Here is a 21,403-nt window from a genome sequence, read left to right as displayed (position 1 = left end):
AGTCCAGAGCTATTCAAGGGACATTAGTAGCTTTTTTTTCTGGAGGTGGCAGTTATAGCGTTCTGTGACAGAAAAAGTGTGATGGGCTGAAGTTTTTGCTTTGCCTGAGCACAGAGCAGGTTCCGGTAATTCGACTCATTTCACTGGTTTCCGTTTCCAATAGAATGGTGGAACGAGGAGGTCCGCGGCAAGCGGAGCAAGAAGAAGTCCGACATGCTGAAACCAGTAAAGAAGAAGAAGGTGGCGACAGTGTCTGATATCCTTTCACGCCCGCAGTGCTTCTCTGCATTTCTAAAGTAGCAGTCAGTTTGTGAAGTATAGCTGCTCGTGGCTCAGGTCTATCCTGTTACCCTGATCTGCACCCTACATCTGGGACTTGGTACCACAAAGTAGTAAAGGGAGATCACAATAGAAAAGTAAGCTGATGAGATGAAGGGGGCTGTGAATGAGATTTCAGGGACCAACTGATACTATTTACCTTTTTTTGTAAATGTTTTGTAGAATATGTTATGCATGCATATCTGTGTAGTTGTATATTATAAGGCTCAGCAACACCCATGCAGTTTCAGTCCTGGTATCCCAAAGATGGAGAAATTCATCCTCTCAGTGCTTTCTCCTTTTCTGGTGCTGTCAATCTCCAAAGATGTATGCCGTTTATCCCCCATCTACTGTCTGTAAGGAGTTTGGACGTTCTCCAACAGGGTGGGTTTCCTTTTGGCGCTCCCATTTCCCCCCCACATTCCAAAGACATACGGGTCAGCTGGTTGCAACACAAGCAAAATGCTGGAGGAGCTCTACATCAATGGAAAAGAGTAAGCAGTCGACGTTTCGTGCTGAAGCCCTTCTTCAGGATGCGTGTGTGTGTGTGTGTGTGTTGCTTTGGATTTCCAGCATCTGCAGATTTTCTCCTGTTCAGCTGCTCGCATGTGTGTAATTGGGTGGCATGGGCTCGTTGGGCCCAAAGGCCCCACTACCGGGCAGTACCTCTGAATAAATAAATATATCCAAGGGTCTAAGCAATATTTCCAGGGAAGAATTGAGGAGCTGATTTAATTTGATTCCAACCCATTGAGCTTTGCATTGAATGTCCACCAAACAGCAGATTTGTGACTTTACCAAGTCTAGATTGATTTCTGGGGTGGTGGGGTGGAGATACGTCTCTACCAAAGGAGGTGTTAGGCGCTGCTTCCCTCCGCTAGCCTGCAGGTCACCCTTGCTCAAGGTGTAGCACCTACTTGGCCTTCTCCACCGATCGGGGTCACGTGGAGCCATGGGAGCAGGCGGCGGATGGTCTTATGAGCAGCCGGTGCAGATCACAAGTCCTGGTTATGCGACCGCTGACACCAGGCAGACAGTCTCTGAAGAGTGTCGATAATGGCTGGGGTCACCCGTCTTGTAAAGACACTGCCCAGAAGTAGGCAATAACAAACCTCTTCTGTAGAAAAATTTGCCAAGAACAGACATGATCGTAGGACTGTGATCGCCCACATCACACACATAATGAGTGGATCGAGTTCTATTTGGAATGATATGGAATGGGGGCAAAACTTCAAGCTACTGGGAATTGAAATCCGAGCCAGGACGGTGAGGCAGTGAGTGAGGCAGCATCCATGATCTCCAAAAGAGTCATAGTTTGAGATCAAAACAGCAGAACTAGTGGAGTATGAGGGAGAAAATAAAAAAGGGTTCTGAGAGAACTGGAGCAAACATCTGTGTTAGGATTCAGATCAAAGTAGTCCGAGTAAACATTTTATGTAGAATGTTGGAGACAAAGGAACAACTGAATGTGTAAAGCATCCAGCAAGTGAAAGAGGGTTGTTATCTACATCCCTTATTGTGACCCAAGGGGTCTGGAGTGCCCAGCTGGAAAATGAGGTTCTGTTCCTTGATCTTCCACTGTGCATTTTTGGAATGGTGTAAGAGGCCGGAGACAGTTCAGAGTGGGAGTATTATAGATGACTGGAAGCTCAGGATCGCCCAGAGGTGTTCTGAAAGGTGCTTGATTTCTCCAGTTTAGAAGAGATCACATTGTGACTAGCAGGTCATGGAAGTGCAAATGAATTTCTACTGTATCTGGAAATAATGTTTTATCTGTTGATTTATTTATTGAGGCACAGCCCTTCTGGCCCTTCGATCCGTGCTACCCAGCAAATTTCCTGTACTTCTCGGAGGACACCCACGCGGTCACGGGAAGAACATGCACGTTCCTTATGGGCAGCGGGGGAATAGAACCCAGGTCGCTGATGTTGTAATAGCATTACACTGACAGTGGGTGGTGGAATGGAAAGAAGTAAAAGGCGAGTGGAGGGCGAAGCGGGGAGTCACCGGGTTTGCCTTCAGAATGGCTGAATCCTGATGGAGGTAGCAGAAGTTATAGAGCATAATCCATTGACACCGGGGAGGGGGGTTGTGAGGAAGCCCCTTGTTCTGGCAGGGAGGAGAAGTACTGGAAATTGAGGAGACACAGTTTGGAGCCCTGTGTCAATTACCAGAAGAGAGGAAAGTTTGGTTAAGATAAAAGGAAGACATCTCAAAGTCTCTTCATCAGTGATAGAGAAACTGGGAGAACTGAGGGGCTCTTGCAGGAAGCAGAGCAGGATAGGGTGTGGTTCGGAGCTGTGGGAATCTGTGGACCCATGGGTATCCGAAGCCAACTCTTGGCCTGAGATGGATTTTAAGAAAAGAATCAGATCTGGACCATGCAGAAGTGAGTGCAGAGTGAAAGTTGGGGGAAAGGTGCTTGAGCTTTGAGCTCTGTATTAATGAAGGGGCAGAGGGAAGCAGACAAAATAAGACCAAGATAATGTATTCCACAGGTTGACCCCTGTGAAATCTTATAGCTACATCTTTCACTTGGAGGTGGTGAGTAGGTCGCAGTTCAACTAAAGAATGTGTGGTGGAGGAGAGGTTGAGCCTCTGTACAAGGAAGAAGTAGAAGGGTCCTCAGATCAGTTTTGCATACTTTGAGAGCAATTATACTTGGGTTAACCAGAGACTGGGTCTTTTCATGTGATTGAAGATTTTATAGTCAAGTCTGTGCAAGACTTTACATGTCTGTTGAGTGAGGTGGAAGATTCAAGCCTCCCTTCTGCGTGTTTGAGCACATTAGAAGAAAGTTGTAATGTGCCACAGCCCTGATGAAATGTTGAACTCTGGGGTGAAGGTAAAATTCCTTCTAGCCACTACTCAAAGATCAGTGGGGTTACTTACCGCTGTCTTTGCTAATGCTTTTCCCTCAGCCGGGAAAACAGATTGACTCATCTTTACTGTATTGCTGTGGGAGCCTTCTATATGTACACTGGCCAAAGCATTTCCATGTTCACATCACAGGCACTTCATTGGCTGGGAAGCACTGTGGGAATTCAGAGGAGATGAAAGGTGGGATATGAATGATCATTTCTGCCCCGTTCTGTGTGTCAGCTGTTGGCTACAGGATGTTGGACCTCAGATAGTCCTGCGGCAAAATCTTCCAATTTATCTAAAAAATTAAATGACAATGTGCCTCAGAGTAAAGATCTGCCAGCAGGGGGACTGGTAAACATAGAATAATACAGCACATTACAGGCCCTATGACCCACAATATTGTGCCGACCCTCAAACCCTGCTTCCCGTGTAACCCCCCACCTTAAATTCCTCCATATACCTGTCTAGTAGTCTCTTAAATTTCACTAGTGTATCTGCCTCCACCACTGACTCAGGCAGTACATTCCACGCACCAACCACTCTCTGAGTGAAAAACCTTCCTCTAATATCCCCCTTGAACTTCCCTCCCCTTACCTTAAAGCCATGTCCTCTTGTACTGAGCAGTGGTGCCCTGGGGAAGAGGCGCTGGCTGTCCATTCCTCTTAATATCTTGTACACCTCTGTCATGTCCCCTCTCATCCTCCTTCTCTCCAAAGAGTAAAGCCCTAGCTCCTTTAATCTCTGATCATAATCCATACTCTCTAAACCAGGCAGCAGCCTGGTAAATCTCCTCTGTACCATTTCCAATGCTTCCACATCCTTCCTATAGTGAGGCAACCAGAACTGGACACAGTACTCCAAGTGTGGCCTAACTAGAGTTTTATAGAGCTGCATCATCACATCGTGTCTCTTAAACTCTATCCCTCGACTTATGAAAGCTAACATCCCATAAGCTTTCTTAACTACCCTATCTACCTGTGAGGCAACTTGCAGGGATCTGTGGACATGTACCCCCAGATCCCTCTGCTCCTCCACACTACCAAGTATCCTGCCATTTACTTTGTACTCTGCTTTGGAGTTTGTCCTTCCAAAGTGTACCACCTCACACTTCTCCAGGTTGAACTCCATCTGCCACTTCTCAGCCCACTTCTGCATCCTATCAATATCTCTCTGCAATTTTTGACAATCCTCTACACTATCTACAACACCACCAACCTTTGTCGTCTGCAAACTTGCCAACCCACCCTTCTACCCCCTCATCCAGGTCGTTAATAAAAATCACGAAAAGTAGATGTCCCAGAACAGATCCTTGTGGGACACCACTAGTCACAACCCTCCAATCTGAATGTACTCCCTCCACCATGACCCTCTGCCTTCTGCAGGCAAGCCAATTCTGAATCCACCTGGCCAAACCTCCCTGGATTCCATGCCTTCTGACTTTCTGAATAAGCCTACCGTGTGGAACCTTGTCAAATGCCTTACTAAAATCCATGTAGATCACATCCACTGCACTACCCTCATCTATATGCCTAGTCACCTCCTCAAAGAACTCTATCAGGCTTATTAGGCATGATCTGCCCTTCACAAAGCCATGCTGACTGTCCCTGATCAGACCATGATTCTCTAAATGCCCATAGATCCTATCTCTAACAATCTTTTCCAACAGCTTTCCCACCACAACCGTAAGGCTCACTGGTCTGTAATTACCTGAACTATCCCTACTACCTTTTTTGAACAAGGGGACAACATTCGCCTCCCTCCAGTCCTTCGGTACCATTCCCGTGGACAATGAGGACATAAAGATCCTAGCCAGAGGTTCAGCAATCTCTTCCCTTGCCTCGTGGAGCAGCCTGGGGAATATTCCGTCAGGCTCTGGGGACTTATCCGTCCTAATGTATTTTAACAACTCCAACATCTCCTCTCCCTTAATATCAACATGCTCCAGAACATCAACCTCACTCATATTGTCCTCACTGTCGTCAAGTTCCCTCTCAGTGTTGAATACCGAAGAGAAGTATTCATTGAGGACCTCGCTCACTTCCACAGCCTCCAGGCACATCTTCCCACTTTTATCTCTAATCGGTCCTACATTCACTCCTGTCATCCTTTTGTTCTTCGCATAATTGAAGAATGCCTTGGGGTTTTCCTTTACCCTACTCGCCAAGGCCTTCTCATGCCCCCTTCTTGCTCTTCTCAGCCCCTTCTTAAGCTCCTTTTTGCTACCCTATATTCCTCAATAGACCCATCTGATCCTTACTTCCTAAACTTCATGTATGCTGCCTTCTTCCACCTGACTAGATTTTCTACTTCTCTTGTCACCTATGGTTCCTTCACCCTACCATTCTTTATCTTCCTCACCGGGACAAATTTATCCCTAACATCCTGCACGAGATCCTTAAACATCGACCGCATGTCCATAGTACATTTCCCTGAAAAAGCATCATCCCAGTTCACACCCGCAAGTTCTAGCCTTGTAGCCTCATAATTTGCCCTTTCCCCAATTAAAAATTTTCCTGTCCTCTCTGATTCTATCTTTTTCAATGATAATGCTAAAGGTCAGGGAGCGGTGATCACTGTCCCCCAGATGCTCACCCACCGACAGATCTGTGACCTGACCGGGTTCGTTACCTAATACTAGATCTAGTATGGCATTCCCCCTAGTCCCCCTAGTAAAGCTGGTGGACTAATTACCTCTTGCTCTTCTATAGTTTGTCATATATGCTGGCTATTCAGTGCCATTCCTGCTTCCCTATGGTTGTGGCATTGGGTTTATTTTGCAGCTGGGCCAAATTGGAGAGGTCGGCTGCAGGCTGAATCGAGGTAGCGGGGTCCAGGCCCCAGACTTAACCCCATGTTTGGTCGATGCTGTATGTACCAGGCCGGATTGAAAAGATCTGGGTGTCAGGGCCCAAGATGAGGTTGGGCCTACTCAGCTCGCTGCTGGCTCTGTACCGAACTATGAGAACGGGCTCTCTTTGTGGACTTCAGTTCAGAATGCTATTTGCTTTAATTTATTGTTCGCATTAATTTCTTCTCTGCTCATTGGGTGTTTAGTCTTTTTTTTTAATGGGTTCTTTTGGCCGCCTTCTTTCCATGGCTGCATGTTAGGAGATGAATCTCAAGGTAGTATTACTCTGATAATAAATGTATTTTGAACTTTACTGGAGGTAGTGTGAAACCAGGTGGAGGAGGTGAAGGTATCAAAGTCCAAAGGACAGTCCTCTGTACTTTGATAGAGTCCACCAGCCCTCTGAGTGCCTCGCTGTATATCTTGACCTCCACTCTCTTTCACTTTCCAAAACTAGGTTAACATTGTACAATCTGATGTTGTTAGTACTGTCTTCCTTCGTACAGTTCGTTTTCCTGCAAAGTGAGTAGAAGAATGAATCTAATGATATATGTGAGGCTGGGTATAATTTCATCCTCACTGGAGTTCCTTGGGGTGTTACTTGCCCTCTTTTTCAGGTGGTAATGAAAGGAGTATTCCTAGACATAAATGCATAACATCCTCTGGATTTCATTCCTTAACGCTGGAGCACGTCCATATATAGTCTACATGTTACGAGATATTGATATTTTGGAGGACTGGGCTGCCATCAAAAAGGTAAGATCTGCTCCTGACCTTTGGGATACAGCCTCCCCATCAATATTTGTTTTCTGCTCCCCCTAACTGTGCTTGGCATTCTCAAAAGTATCTTCCATTTCTTTGACACTAACTGTTCACATTATCCCCACTCAGGTTCTTTGCTCCCTCTGTGGTTTTGGTAATCCAAGCTCCCTCTAGTCTCAAACCCTGACTGAGCTGCCACCCCAGCAATCCGTGCTCTGTCAGTCCCTCAGACCTAATTTTCCTAAGCCTCTCCAGTTCTTTCTATTCTTCCATTCTCTGCACTCACTCTCTTTCTTCTGTGGAAATGTCAACATCCTGGGGCAAAAACTCATTTCCCTCTGCACAAGTGCTATCTGACATAAGTATTTCCAGTATTTTTTTTCTTCTTCTTCTCGCAACCATTAAGTCCTTTGGGTCAGCTTCCTTAGACTTAAGGCAGAGGGTTAACCGATCTATGTGAACTTGCATTTACCAGGCATTGCCTCTGTTAGTGAGCCTTGCCTACTGTAACCTGCCTCCTGCGGTATGTCCACACAAATTCTCAGCTATCACCATACATGATGTCCAGGGATTTGCAACAAGCTTCAGTAGAATACTCTACACTACACTACACGAAAGGCTGCATTTCTTTCTGTGGGTTAATGTATGGAGCTAGACTGGTAGAGCTGGTGACGGGTACTGGCAGTTAACGTGGACTGACTGACCGCGACGTTTACTCCGTTACATGGTGAACTGAGGTTGCGGGCCTACTCCGGGCTTCCTGTCTGAGGAATCACCTTCGTTCTAAATGCTATTTGCTATTTATTGTTTGTGCTATTTGTCTTTTCTTTTTCTGTCCCTGCACATTGGGTGTTTTTTCGGTCTTTTAATGGGCTCTTTTGGGTTTCTTTGCTGTGTGGCTGCCTGTAGGGAGACAAATCTCAAACTTTCATACTTTGATCGTAAATGTATTTTGAATTGCATTGCATTGCATTGCTCTTTAAAAAAAAATTTTGATCTTAATAGGAGGCCTTTTCTGTCTTTCTGTATTGTGGAAAAGCGGACCTCCATTCTATCCTTCTTTTTCCCTTGCTCCTAGACAGACAATTCAGAGAGATACAGTGAGGGCTAGAGTTACCAGTTATGCAGAGGAAGGTTAAAAGATCATAAGATATAGGTACAAAATGAGGCCATTTGCTCTATTGGGTCTGCTCCACTATGGCTGATTCATTTTCCTTCTCAATCACAATCTCCTGCCTTCTCCCCATATCTCTTCATGCCCTAACTAATCAAGAATCTGTCAACCTGTACCTTAAATATACCCAATGATGTGGCAATGAATTCCACAGATTCACCACCCCTGGCTAAAGCAATTCTTCCTCATCTCTTGTTCTAAATGGAGACCCCTCTATTCTGAGGCTGTGTCCTCTGGTCTTAGACCCTCCCACCACAGGAAACATCTTCTCCTCATCCACTCTATCGAAGCCTCACGGTTTCTCAGTTGGTGGATTGTTTGTCCTGGGTTGAACACTAGTTGTGTCTTCAAGCCGCTGAGAATCTTCTGAGGGGGTTGATGCATATCTGCCAGTGCCGATGAATGGAGCAATGTGATAAATCTCCTCTTTGCCTTGCAGGCGAAAGCAGTCATCAGTCAGCAGAAGAGAAAATCAGATGGTGAGTGAAAGGTGTCGGTGAATGTGCAAACTGGACAGTTGGAGACCATTCCGTATCAGTGTAGATAAGTTAGTCTTTGTTTACTTCCTAGGTACTGGTTCTGATGCAGCCCACGGTAAGAAGGCAAAAGTTTCGGCACAGCTCTTAAGTGACTCGGGTAAGTTGTTCTCACACTGTATGTAATAAAGAATCCTTTTCTTCATGTAGCGTCACTTCACTGTATTGTATGCAGAAGGAGCCATGTATACCAATCGCATTTACCATAACTTGATCTTCAATTCCCTGGCAATTCAAGTGCTAGATACTTCTTAAATGTGATGATCTACATCACCCACTCCAACAGTGAGGTCAGTTCATCACCACCTGGGTAAAAAAAACTCTCAGTCCACTCTAAACTTCTTGCCCTTTACCCCAACTAAACTATCTTCTAGCTTTAGACAACTCCACTATGATTAAAAGGTTCCTGCTGTCTACCCTCATAATTCTGTACCATCTCAGAGATCCCCACCACCCAGACTGTGCTCTCTTCTTGCTGCTGCCAGCAGGTAGAAGGTACAAGAGCCTCAGGACTCACACCACCGGGTTCAGGAACAGTTACCACCCCTCAACCATCAGGTAGAAGGTACAGGAGCCTCAGGACTCGCACCACCAGGTTCAGGGACAGTTACTACCCCTCAACCATCAGGTAGAAGGTACAGGAGCCTCAGGACTCGCACCACCAGGTTCAGGGACAGTTACTACCCCTCAACCATCAGGTAGAAGGTACAGGAGCCTCAGGACTCGCACCACCAGGTTCAGGAACAGTTACCACCCCTCAACCATCAGGTAGAAGGTACAGGAGCCTCAGGACTCGCACCACCAGGTTCAGGAACAGTTACCACCCCTCAACCATCAGGTAGAAGGTACAGGAGCCTCAGGACTCGCACCACCAGGTTCAGGAACAGTTACTACCTCTCAACCATCAGGTAGAAGGTACAGGAGCCTCAGGACTTGCACCACCAGGTTCAGGAACAGTTACTACCCCTCAACCATCAGGTAGAAGGTACAGGAGCCTCAGGACTTGCACCACCAGGTTCAGGAACAGTTACTACCCCTCAACCATCAGGTAGAAGGTACAGGAGCCTCAGGACTCACACCACCAGGTTCAGGAACAGTTACTACCCCATAACTATCAGGCTCTTGAACAAAAGGGGATAACTACACTCATTCTATTTCTGGTGTTCCCACAAGTAATAATCTCACTTAAAGAACTCTTTATCTTGTTATTTTATGCTCTGGTTATTTTCTGCTATTTATTTATATTTGCATTTGCACAGTTTCTTGTGATCCTGTTTCTACTTACTGTTCTATGGATTTGCTGAGTATGCCCACAGGAAAAAAGAATCTCGGGGTTGTATGTGGTGACGTATATATACTCGGATAATAAATTTTACTTTGAACTTTGTATAGTTCGATCTGCTCCCCCTCTCTTCCCCAATCACCACTGCCTCAAGCAAACCAAACCACCCTAAACAATCTTTCCTCACTGTTTTGCTGGCAATCCTCTGCCCTCTCTCCAATCCCTCCTGTAATGCATCAACCAGAACTGCACACAGTGCTTCACAAACACAAGAAAACATGCGAGTGCTGGAAGTCCAAAGCAACGCACACAAAATGAAGGAGGAACTCAGCAGGCCAGGCAGCATCCATGGAAAAGAGCAAACTGTCAACGATTCCGGCTGAGACCTTCCATCAGGACTGTGCTCCAGCTCCAACTGTGGTCTAATCAATCTTTTTATAGACTGTACCATAACCTCCCCACTTGTAGATTCAACAGCTACGACCATAAGATAAAGGAGCAGAATTAGGCCATCTGAACCATCGAGTCTGCTCCGCCGTTTCATCAGGGTTGATCCTTTTTCCCCCTCATCCCCAGTCTCCTGCCTTCTCCCATATCCCTCCATGCCCTGATTAATCAAGAATCTATCAACCTCTGCCATAAATATACCCAGTGACTTGGCCCCCATAGCCACCTGTGGCAACAAATCCCACAGATTCACCACCCCTGGCTGAAGAAATTCCTCTTCATCTCCGATCTAAAAGGATGCCCCTGTAGACTCCCCCCTTGCCCCCCAGTCCCCCCACCACAGGAAACATCCTTTCCACATCCACTCTAATGGCCTTTCACCATTTGATAGGTTTCAATGAGGTCAGCCTTCATTCTTACAAATTCAGTGAATACAGGCAAACACTCTTCATATAATAAGCCATTCAATCCCGGAATCATTTTGGTGAATTTCCTTTGAACTCTGTCCAACGTCAGAACATCCTTTCTTAAATAAGGGCCCAAAACTGCTCACAGTACTCCAGATGAGGTTTCACCAGTGCCTGGTAAAGCCTCAACATTACATCCTTGCTTTTATATTCTAATCCTCTCGAAATGAATGCTAACATTGCATTTATCTTCCTTACCACCAACTCAACCTGCAAATTAACCTATAGGGAATCCTGCACAAGAACGCCCTTTACACTTCAGATTTTTGAATTTTGGTAGATGTTAAAATTAGCCTAGGCTGGGAATTTCGAGTATCACTTCAGTCTGTGGTAGGGAAACCATCGATCACATTTCAGAAGCATTCCAAAGAACTTCATGTTCAAGTCTGTTTTGAAATGTTGGCAAAGGTCAAAGCCACACAAACACACATCTTGCGATCATCATTTTGGCAGTGGTGCTGGTAGGTTAGGGGACCTGGGAAAAGCTAACCTGCACCCTTTTGCAGTGGTGTTGTAGTGTCTTTAGTATTCAGCAGAAGGGCATCAGTTTCAACAGTGCCACATTCCCTCAGTGCTCCCAGAGTGGGCCATCAAACTTTACAACTCCTCCCTCGGAGTGTCAGACACCCTGAGCCAATAGTCTGGTCCTGGACTTATTCCCACTTGGCATAATTAACTTATTATTTAATTATTTATGGTTTTATATTGCTATATTTCTACACTATTCTTGGTTGGTGCGGCTGTAACGAAATCCAATTTCCCTCGGGATCAATAAAGTATGTCTGTCTGTCTGTAAACCCAACAATCTCTGGAGAGGGCTTTCCACTAGACCGGGGGTCGGCAACCCGCGGCTCCGGAGCCACTTGTGGCTCTTTCACCTCTGTGCTGCGGCTCCCTGTGGCTTTGGGAAATAATTGGCCAGTATTTAATTAAAATGTATTTTATGTTAGTTTGTTAGCTTTTGAAATGTAATTCTAAATTTGAAGATTATGGTGATCTTGTACAATCTAAATAAGACTTTGTGGCGACACATTTCCTGGCACATCCGAAACGGCTCGCAATTAGCCAGCGTTCAGGCTAAGGGAGATAGCCTACGGGGGTTTGTGAGTACGCGTCTTTTGCAGCATCCGCGCCCATGGGGGCTGGGTTGAGGGAGGCTTAAGAGCAAGGCTGTTTAGTTCGAATAAAGTTATTCGACTGCAGTTTACTGACCGTGAGCACACCGCTACAACGTGTTTTTATCGCTATTAATACACGTCACCACTGCCAATACCTGACACCCGTCAGTGCGCGATTTCTTTAATTTTTCGATCCAAGGTAAGCCAACTATGGAGAATTCTAAAAACAGAAAAGTGACTGAAGAAAACAGAACGTTTAATGATACGTGGACAGATTCATTTGCTTTCACTGTTGACGAGACTGGTTTACATATGAGATTGCTTAATATGCAATGAGAAACTAGCAAACAACAAAAAGTCAAATGTCGCAAGGCATTTCCAGAATAAACACGCAGCCTTTGCTCAAAAATATCCGGATGGAGATGAGAGAAAAAAAGCCGTTTCGGAACTGATGCGGAAGGTTGATCTGAGCAAAAATCATTTCCAGAAATGGATGAAGTCTGGAAATCAACGACTTACGCTAGTTACATTGCCGCTCAGGAAATAGTCAGGCACGGGAAGCAGTTTACAGATGGTGAATATATAAAAGAATCTTTCATTAAGATTTCAGAACATCTATTCACGGACTTTAAAAACAAGAGTGAAATTGTGCAGAAAATCAGGGATATGCCCCTCTCTGCAAAGACTGTCAAAGACAGAACCATAAAAATGGCAGAAGACATCACAAGACAGCAAATTAAAGACATCAATTCAGCTGTGGCCTACTCGATTGCCTGTGACGAGTCTAAAGACAAAGGTGATATTGAACAAATAGCGCTGTTCTGCTAGTATGTAAACTGCCGGGCCACAGGAAGAAATGATTGAGTTGATACCTCTAAAAGGCCAAACACAGGGGGGGAGTACATCTGTGAGGCTGTCTTGAATTGTTTAAGAGCCAAAGGAATAAAGACCACCCATCTGGTGTCAGTAGCTACTGGTGTCAGGGCACCGAATATGATGGGAACGCACCAAGGGATTTGTGGCTTTACTGCAGAAGTCGCTGGACAGAAAGCTGCTGACTTTTCACTGCATCTTGCACCAAGAGGCACTGTGCGCTCAAACATTTCCTCCGGAATGCACAGAAGTAATGGATGTTGTCATTCAGATTGTCAATAAAATAATGGCAAAAAGTTTAAATCACAGTCAATTCCGTTTGTTGCTGGACGAGCTGGAAAGCGCATATTCTGATCTCCTGCTGCACAACAAAGTCCGGTGGCTGTCCAAAGGGGAGGTGCTGAAACGCTTTGTCGCGTGTCTGGAAGAAGTGAAAACTTTCCTGGGCAGCAAAGGGCTCACCTTTCCTGAGCTGGAACAGCCAGAGTGGCTGGAAAAGCTACACTTCATGGTAGACATGACAGCGCACCTGAACACGCTGAACACAGCTCTTCAGGGGAAAGGACGCACAGCCCTGCACATGATGGAGGATGTTTTGGCATTCGAGCGCAAGTTGACAGTGCTTTCCAGAGATTGACAGAAAGGCACTTTGTCTCACTTCCCCAATTTGAGAGAGCTCAAACAAGGTCACGACATGATAAATTCGGAGTATTTACATTCTGCAACTATCGCAATGCAAACATCGTTTGGGAAACGCTTCTGTGAGTTCAGAGAGGAAAAAAAAACACATTATCCTTCCCGGTCACTCCCCTAAGCATCGATTCATCTCTACTGAATACGACTGCATTGGCAGGTGTGAGTAAACCTGATCTTGAGATGGAACTGGCCGACATAGCCGACGAAGACATATGGGTGTCCAAGTTTAGACGCTTGACAGCAGACCTTGAAGATGTTGCCCGTCAGAAGGCCGTTCTTGCTCAGAATCACAAATGGAGTGATATTGAAAACCTCCTCAAACTGGACAAACTTGTGTTCGAAACATAGAATGCTATCCCCGACATTTATGTAAACATTAAAAAGTATGCGCTTGGAGTCCTGTCGATCTTTGGATCCATATATGTATGTGAGCAGGTGTTCTCCAACATGAACTTTATTAAAAACAAACATCGCGCACGCCTCACAGATGACAGCTTGCGATCCTGTGTAAAGATGAAGGTGACGTCATACAGCCCTGATGTGCAGACGCTGTGCGCTGAGGTCCAGGAGCAGAAATCCAATTAACCAAGTATGATAAATATTTTAATTGCCTATTGTTTTACGTATATTCATATTTTTTCATTGTTCATTGAAATAGTCCTTTTATTTTTCAGGTTGACAGCTGGCTGACGTTATTTTTGGTTTGCTGCTGGCGGAAAATTTAAGTTCGGCGTTTTTCATAAATACAAGAAGGACTCAAATAGACATTGAGTATTTTACTTAAAAGTAACCTTCAACCCAACGTCTTTTTTTCGGAGTTCAAAATGTTTTTGTTGCATGCAGAAATGTAATTTCGTTTTCTCTGCAGGAGTTCATCAATTTCATAAATGCAACACATTATAGTTTGTTTATACATAGCATAAAGGCAAAAAAAAACGTTGTATGCAGTGTTATTTCATTTTAAATGTCAAACGGGTTTTGCGGCTCCCAGTGTTTTATTTTCTGTGGGAAACGGATCCAAGTGGCTCTTTCAGTGGTAAAGGTTGCTGACCCCTGCACTAGACAATGCTCGGTTGTAACAGATGCTAATTTTGCATGGTAGTCAAAATTGATTTTACAAAAATGAAAATGAATCTGAGTTCACAAAAGAGATGAAAAACTTGTAACAGGTCCGATTTCCTTTTTCCTCACCAAACCCTGCCCCAAACAGTGCTGCCCAAGCAGGAGAAGCATTTGTACATGGCGAAGTGTGAAGATGGCAGACTGTTCTACGAGGGAGACTGGTACACCAAAGGGCAGAGCATTGTACTGGAAATGAAGGATGAGACGCCCTCGCAGTAAGCATTCTCACACTCCGAATTAACGATGGTGTATTTCATATCTCACCCTTTCCACCCACACTGTAAAAGCATAGACCGAAGGGGTGTTCCCTGTTATCTTTGCCGAATCCGCAGGTGCAAGGCCGCAAGGGGGGAAGCTGAGAGCAATCCTGTACTTGCCTGACTGATGTACTCGCTCGGCAATCCATGAAATGCTGCCCGTCGGGACTGCATTCAGTATAGGAATCTTGGGTGATTGCATCTCCCTCGCTAATTTAGGATTAACTAAGTGTTGTTACCTAGTGAGAAATTAACCTTGTGTGTATTGTGCCACTGGAGAGGTTAGCCCTTACTCAGCTGTCATAGGAGGCTCTTATCACAATCTCATTTGCATGTTCAACCTAAATTTGTGAGACCCATTTCTTCTTAACAATACTCACACTTTGCCTCTTTTTATTTGGAGAAAATCATTCACTCACAATTCCTCTGTCTGTGCATTGTGGTCCGGTTGGTTTGCATACAAGCTCCGGTTACCCTGCCGTACACAGCAACTGTACACTTGCAGGCTGCCCCCAGTATGTCCTTGGGTTATATTACTTATTTATTGAGATACAGCACAGATTATGCCCTTTGAGCCAAGCCACCCAGCAGTCCCCTGATTTAACCCTGGCCTAATCACAGGACAATTTACAATGACCAATCAACCTACCAACCTGTACATCTTTGGACTGTGGGAGGAAACCGGAGCACCCGGAGAAACCCACGTGGTCACGGGGAGAACGTACGAACTCCTCACAGCCGGCAGGAATTGAACCCGGGTCACCCGCACTGTAAAGTGCTGTGCTAACCACTACAATACTGTACCAGTTGTATCAGTTGTTAACGCAAACAACTCGTTTCACTGTTCGCTTCGATGTACATTTGATTATATAAATCAGTCTGAATCTGGCTCACAAAGCTACACAAACTCACCATTCCCTTTTCAATGGACCATTAGCCTTTCTCAGTCACTCTGTGGAACTCAACTCCCTAACCCTGTCTACCTTGTCTTCAGATGCCTCATCTCAACGTAATTGTTCCTCTTTCTAGTAGAGGTCTTCACAATGGCAGAATGTTATTAAAACTGAGCTACAGTGTTAGACAAGTTATCCTTCGACTACATGGCCACGTGCACCACCTTCAGCACAGTGCCGTGGACACGGCCATGTAGACTGGTATGTTGTGCTTCTATTTGGCTTTCTACTTCCTTGCTGAGGCAGTGGGAGTACAGTAATTGGGGTGTCACTGGGCTAGAGAAAAGCCAGCCATTGCTCCCGTTTCTGATCTGAATGTTGGGTGGACGTGTTGATGTTGCCCTGGTGATTCTGAAAGGTGGCAGCTACTACTGCTCATGGCACTGTGGTCCACCAGCACTTGAACCCAATGTCCTGCTGGCGACTGTTGGTACAGTTCAGGACTGGTCGTGGATTGGGCAGAGGACCTTCTGCCCCATGAGATGAGGGCAGGGGATCCACCCACTTGGGACTTGCAGGCATGTCAGGCAGGCTTGGATCAGCTCAGTCAGCACCCTCATGATGCAATTCTCTCTCTTCCCCTCTAGTGCACTGATCACGGCTGTCAGTACGGGAGAGGTCTGGCTCCGCCGTTCCGATGGCAGCAAAACCAAGCTGTACGTCAGCCAGCTTCAGAAAGGGAAGTACTCCATCCATAAAGCGTGAACTTTGACACTAACCCTTCGGAGCCCTAAAGGGAGTCTCAATTAATTGCAAAATAATATATATTTATCAATTGCTGTATATGATAAGCAACCTCCTACCCAGGGTTTTATGTGGAAGATTGTTGGGAAGTTGCTATACCGTGCACAGTTGTCAAACCAATGTGGAAAAGATACTCTTTGACACCTAGAGTAAAACCTTTGGGTAAACAGCCGGCTTTGGGGAGGCCGGACTAATAGAATTCCCCCCCCCCCCCCCCCCCAGTGCCTCCTCTCCAGATTACTAGCAAGATTCATAGCACTTTTCCCTTTTGATGACCACCCTGCACTAAGACTCAAATCTGTGTGCAATGTTTGCCACAGAATTGAAAGCCCAGTCGGAGCATGTATCCAGCCGGTGCTTTATGGATTCCAGTTGCACAGTAGAGCTCGCCTGTGGGTGGATACAGCCTTCCATTAATTGTACAGCACTTTTTTTAAAAAGAAGAATGAACTGATCCTATACTGGAGCACTAAAACCATAGAGATCGCGTAGATAAAAAGTTTATTGCAAATCTATCAACATTTTAAAAAAAGACATCTATTAAAATAAATATTTGACATTTAGGCTGTTCTTGATTGTCATTTTTGATTGGCTGCCTCTTGTGTCTCGTTCTCTTCTCTCAGTCATTCCCAAGTAGAGTTCCAACACGTTCCCAACAGCCCAGTATTAGGGAGGGGAAGGTATCAGAGCAGAGTGCGCTGCGCAAAACCTACGTGCCTTGCTATTCTTGCCCCCGCTGCTTAACAACCTTGCAGAGTTGAGTGACACGGTACCTTGATTTGGGTGGGGGGGGGGGGGGGGGTTTGAGAGTGCCTGTACCCCAGCACTTCTGAGATGAGGGAAGAGCATCCTCAGCAGAGTGGCCTTCAACACTGGAGCGAGTGAGACAGATCTGTCGGTCGGGCATCTGCAGAGGATATCCACAACACAGCCAAGGATACACTCCTCCCAGTGTAAATGTAAGTGACTTGTCGCTGAGAAAGGAAAGAGAGTGGTCCATTTGGTTGTGCACACGTGGGACAGAGTATGGCCGATACTTTGAAGAAGCTGCAGGTATCTGGCTGCCAAGTTCTGGCAGTTTCACTTTGGCGTGTCTGTGACCAAATCACCTTCTTAAGGCTCGATGTGAGCTTTGAGGGGAAGAGGCAGGTAGTTGGAAGGCTACCCATTGAACTAAACGTTTGGAAAAGATTGTTAGCGGGAGAAGGTGCACAAGAAAGCTACCTTCAGGAAAGATGTCCATGAGGTTGAAAGGGTACAGAGAAAATTTACAGAGATGTTTACAAAGATTGAATAGGTTTGGACTTTATTCCTTGGAACTTAGAAGATTGAGGGGAGATTTGATAGAGGGGTACAAAATTGTGAGGGGTATGGACAGGGTAAATGCAAGCAGGCTTTTTCCACTGAGGTTGGGTGGGTCTACAACCAGAGGTCATGGGTTAAGGGTGAAAGGGGAAAAGTTTAAGGGGATCGTGAGGGGAAACTTTTTCACTCAGAGGGTTGTGGAAGTGAGGAACAAGCTGCCAGTGCAAGTGGTTCATGCAAGCTCTATTTTTAACATTTAAAGAGAAGTTTGGATAGGTACATGGATGGTAGGGGTATGGAGGGCTATGGTCCCCATGCAGGTTGATGGGAGTAGGCAGGTTAGTTTGGCATGGTCTAAATGGGCTCAAGGATCTGTTTCTGTGTGTACTTTTCTATGACTTTAACATAATTTTTTAATGTATGAATGCTTACTCAAGTTTCTTCAATGCTGGAGGGAATGTACCTAGAGGACATTGACTATTAACGTTTTGGAGCTAGATCACTGATCATGCTTCCATCCTGTCTCTTTAACACAGGAGATGGTAGAAATCCAGAGTAACACACAATGCTGGAGGAGCTAAGCAGGTCAGGTCTCCAGGACTTGGAGAGGTCTCGGCTTGAAACCTTGACCCTGTTCCTTTGTGCCTGACCTGCCGAGTTCCTCCAGCATCTTGTGTTATCCTACATCTTTTGGCTCTCATTCTCCACATAACAGGTTCATTGAATAATTTCTCAGTGAGTAGTCCTGTGGTCCCCATTTCTCAAATGCCCTATCCTTGTTCGTGTGTGTACTTCCGCAGCGCTGCTAGACCTTCAGCCGTCTCTGACGTCCACGCAACGCTTCACACCCCCCCACCCCAACATCTTGACGGAAGTGTGGCCCTTGAATGCAAACCCTAGAATGGCTCCAGAATGTCCTCTCTCTGCGGTGACAACAGAACCTGTAAGCCTTTTAGAAATTGAAACATTCCCGAGAAAGTACAGCTAAGAAAACTACAGCGATGCTTTCGAGGTTTGAACTTTTCACCTTGTCGATCTATTAAGCAGGAAAGTTGGGCCATTTTACCTTCAAGCTGCGTATTACTGATTGACCAGTGGCTTCACGTCCTATATTAGTATCTACATCACAGTCCAGTCTCTAAAATAACAGCGGTACACTCAATAAGGCAGCTGATGGCGCCCTCTGTTGCCAACACGTGGCCAAAGTCTTTCAACTCTCCTTTTGGTTCAAATTGGAAAGTGGCTGCCTAGCCAAATCTTCTGCAAACGGAAACCTATGGCGCCACTGTCCAGGAGTTCTTTGGTTTAGCATTCTGGATGTGGTCAAACTAGCCACCAAATTGTGTTTATAAAAAAAAAAATCTTTTAAAACGATCATTCGATATAAAATACATATTGGACAACTAAGCACCATCAACCAAAGGTAATGGTAAACTACGGCTTCTTTTCCTCCCCCTGCATTGTTTCTGAATGTTAAACGCGTCTTTCCAAAAAAATTAAACAAATATTTTCGAAGTTATCGTTTGAGACACAGTTCCTTGCGAGGGTCGGTCTGGCCGAAAGAAAGAAAGAAAGAGAAATGGACGAGAGTTTTAATTTGCTTCGGGCTCTGTGCCTGTGCGGAGGTTTTTTTTAGCTCATCTTCCGCCGTATGCATCTCCCGTGGCGTCGTTCTGGCACAAAACCTTGGAAGCAGACGCAGCGGTACGAGCCCATGGTGTTCACGCACCTCGCGTTCTTGCAGAGCGACCCCTTGTGATGCCGTTCACGACATTCGTTGATATCTGCAGGCCAGAGAGCAATGAATAAGGCTGATGATGACATTTTTAAATAACGGAGGGAGGGTAACTTAAGGACAAAGAGGTGATGGAGGGAATATGGTGTAGGGCTGTGCACTTTCATAAGAGGGATAAAGGCTTTGACTATCTTCTAAATGGGGAAAATACAAACATAGACCAGAGGTGCAACAGACTTCAAGGAGTATCAAACTTGCAGGTTGAACTGGCAAATGCGATGATAGCATTCGTTTCAACAGAACTAGACCATGAAAGCAAGGCGGCAGTGTTGCGACTTTATACGGTGCTGAAATGTTATTGAGCATTCGGGCCCCTTATCTAAGAAAGGATGTGCCGGCGTTGGGAGGAGAGTCACAAATATGATCCCAGGAATGAAAGGATGGCTCTGGGCCTGAACTTGCTCCAGCTTAGAAGAGGGGAGATCTCATTGAAACCGATCGAATATTGCGAGGCCTTGATAGAGTGGGTGTGGATATAGACAGGCAGTTTAAGACTGGAGGGCACAGCCTCAGAGTAGAAGGGTATCCCCTTTAAAGATGAGGAGGAATTTCTTTAGCCAGAGGGTGGTGAATCTTGGAATTAGTTGCCAGGAGCAATTGTGGAGGCTAAGTCATTGGTTATATTTAAAGCAGAGGTTGATAGGTTCCTGATTAGTCAGGGTGTTAAAGGTTATGGGGAGAAGGCAGGAGAGTGGATTTGTGAGGGATAATAAATCGGCCATTATGGAATGGCGGAGCAGACTCAATAGGCCAAATGGTCTGATTCTGCACCTATGTGTTATGGTTTTAATCCAAGGAATTTGAAGGAAAATAAGATATGGGAAAGCTATATGCACTTAGTACCAACTAAATCACTATGTACAGCAGGCAGTCACCTCTGGCACTGTAATAATTCATAGATTCTACGTCTTGTCCAGAACTATTCAGCGGACAGGATTAAGGAAAACCCCAAAGCATTTGACAAGTATGTGAAGAGCAAGGGGATAAGATGTGAGAGAATAGGACCAATCAAGTGTGACAGTGGAAAAGTGTGTATGGAACCGAAGGAAATAGCCAAGGTACTTAATGAATACTTTGCTTCAATATTCCCTACGGAAAAGGATCTTGGTGGTTGTAGGGATAACTTGCAGTGGACTGAAAAGCTTGAGCATGTGCTGGAGCTTTTGAAAAGCATCAAGTTGAATAAGTCACCGGGACCGGATGGGATGTAACCCAGGCTACTGTGGGAGGCGAGGGAGGAGATTGCTGAGCCTCTGGCAATGATCTTTGCATCATCAATGGGGACGGGAGAGGTTCCGGAGGATTGGGGGGTTGTGGATGTTGTTCCCTTATTCAAGAAAGGGAGTAGGGATAGCCCAGGAAATTATTAGGCCAGTGAGTTTTACTTCAGTGGTTGGTAAGTTGATGGAGAAGATCCTTATGAACATTTGGAGAGGCACGATATGATTAGGAATAGTCAGCATGGCTTTGTCAAAGGCAGGTTGTGCCTTATGAGCCTGATTGAATTTTTTGAGGATGTGACTAAACATATTGATGAAGAAAGAGCAGTAGATGTAGTGTATATGGATTTCAACAAGGCGTTTGGTAAGGTACCCCATGCAAGGCTTATTGAGAAGGTAAGGAGGCATGGGATCCAAGTGGACATTGGTTTGTGGATCCAGAACTGGCTTGCCAACAGAAGGCAAAGAGTAGTTGTAGACAGGTCATATTCTGCATGGAGGTCAGTGACCAGTGGTGTGCCTCAGGGATCTGTTCTGGGACCCCTTCTCTTTGTGAATTTTATAAATGACCTGGATGAGGAAGTGGAGGGATGGGTTAGTAAGTTTGCTGATGACACAAAG

At 45.4% G+C, this 21,403-nt stretch overlaps 2 protein-coding genes across 2 annotated transcripts in view; one reads left to right on the top strand and one right to left on the bottom strand.

Moving 5' to 3' along the window:
• LOC132386154 (breast cancer metastasis-suppressor 1 homolog) overlaps positions 1-19,272 on the top strand; it is a 37,739-nt gene extending 18,467 nt beyond the window's left edge. The window contains exons 7-12 of the mRNA XM_059958446.1: positions 164-256; positions 6,723-6,787; positions 8,407-8,446; positions 8,538-8,603; positions 14,597-14,723; positions 16,306-19,272. Of these exons, the coding sequence (XP_059814429.1) occupies positions 164-256; positions 6,723-6,787; positions 8,407-8,446; positions 8,538-8,603; positions 14,597-14,723; positions 16,306-16,423 (509 nt within the window). The 3' untranslated portion in view covers positions 16,424-19,272. The remainder of the gene's footprint in view (positions 1-163; positions 257-6,722; positions 6,788-8,406; positions 8,447-8,537; positions 8,604-14,596; positions 14,724-16,305) is intronic.
• Positions 16,947-21,403, bottom strand: part of LOC132386156 (latent-transforming growth factor beta-binding protein 3-like) — a gene marked incomplete at its 5' end in the record, with an annotated part of 79,381 nt that continues 74,924 nt past the window's right edge. The window contains one exon of the mRNA XM_059958447.1: positions 16,947-19,551. Within this exon, the coding sequence (XP_059814430.1) occupies positions 19,400-19,551 (152 nt within the window). The remainder of the gene's footprint in view (positions 19,552-21,403) is intronic.

Source organism: Hypanus sabinus, unplaced genomic scaffold (assembly GCF_030144855.1).
Source record: "Hypanus sabinus isolate sHypSab1 unplaced genomic scaffold, sHypSab1.hap1 scaffold_1037, whole genome shotgun sequence".
Lineage (NCBI taxonomy): Eukaryota > Metazoa > Chordata > Chondrichthyes > Myliobatiformes > Dasyatidae > Hypanus > Hypanus sabinus.
Note: the sequence above shows the minus strand (reverse complement) of the source record. Positions and strands in the feature narration are given on the sequence as shown.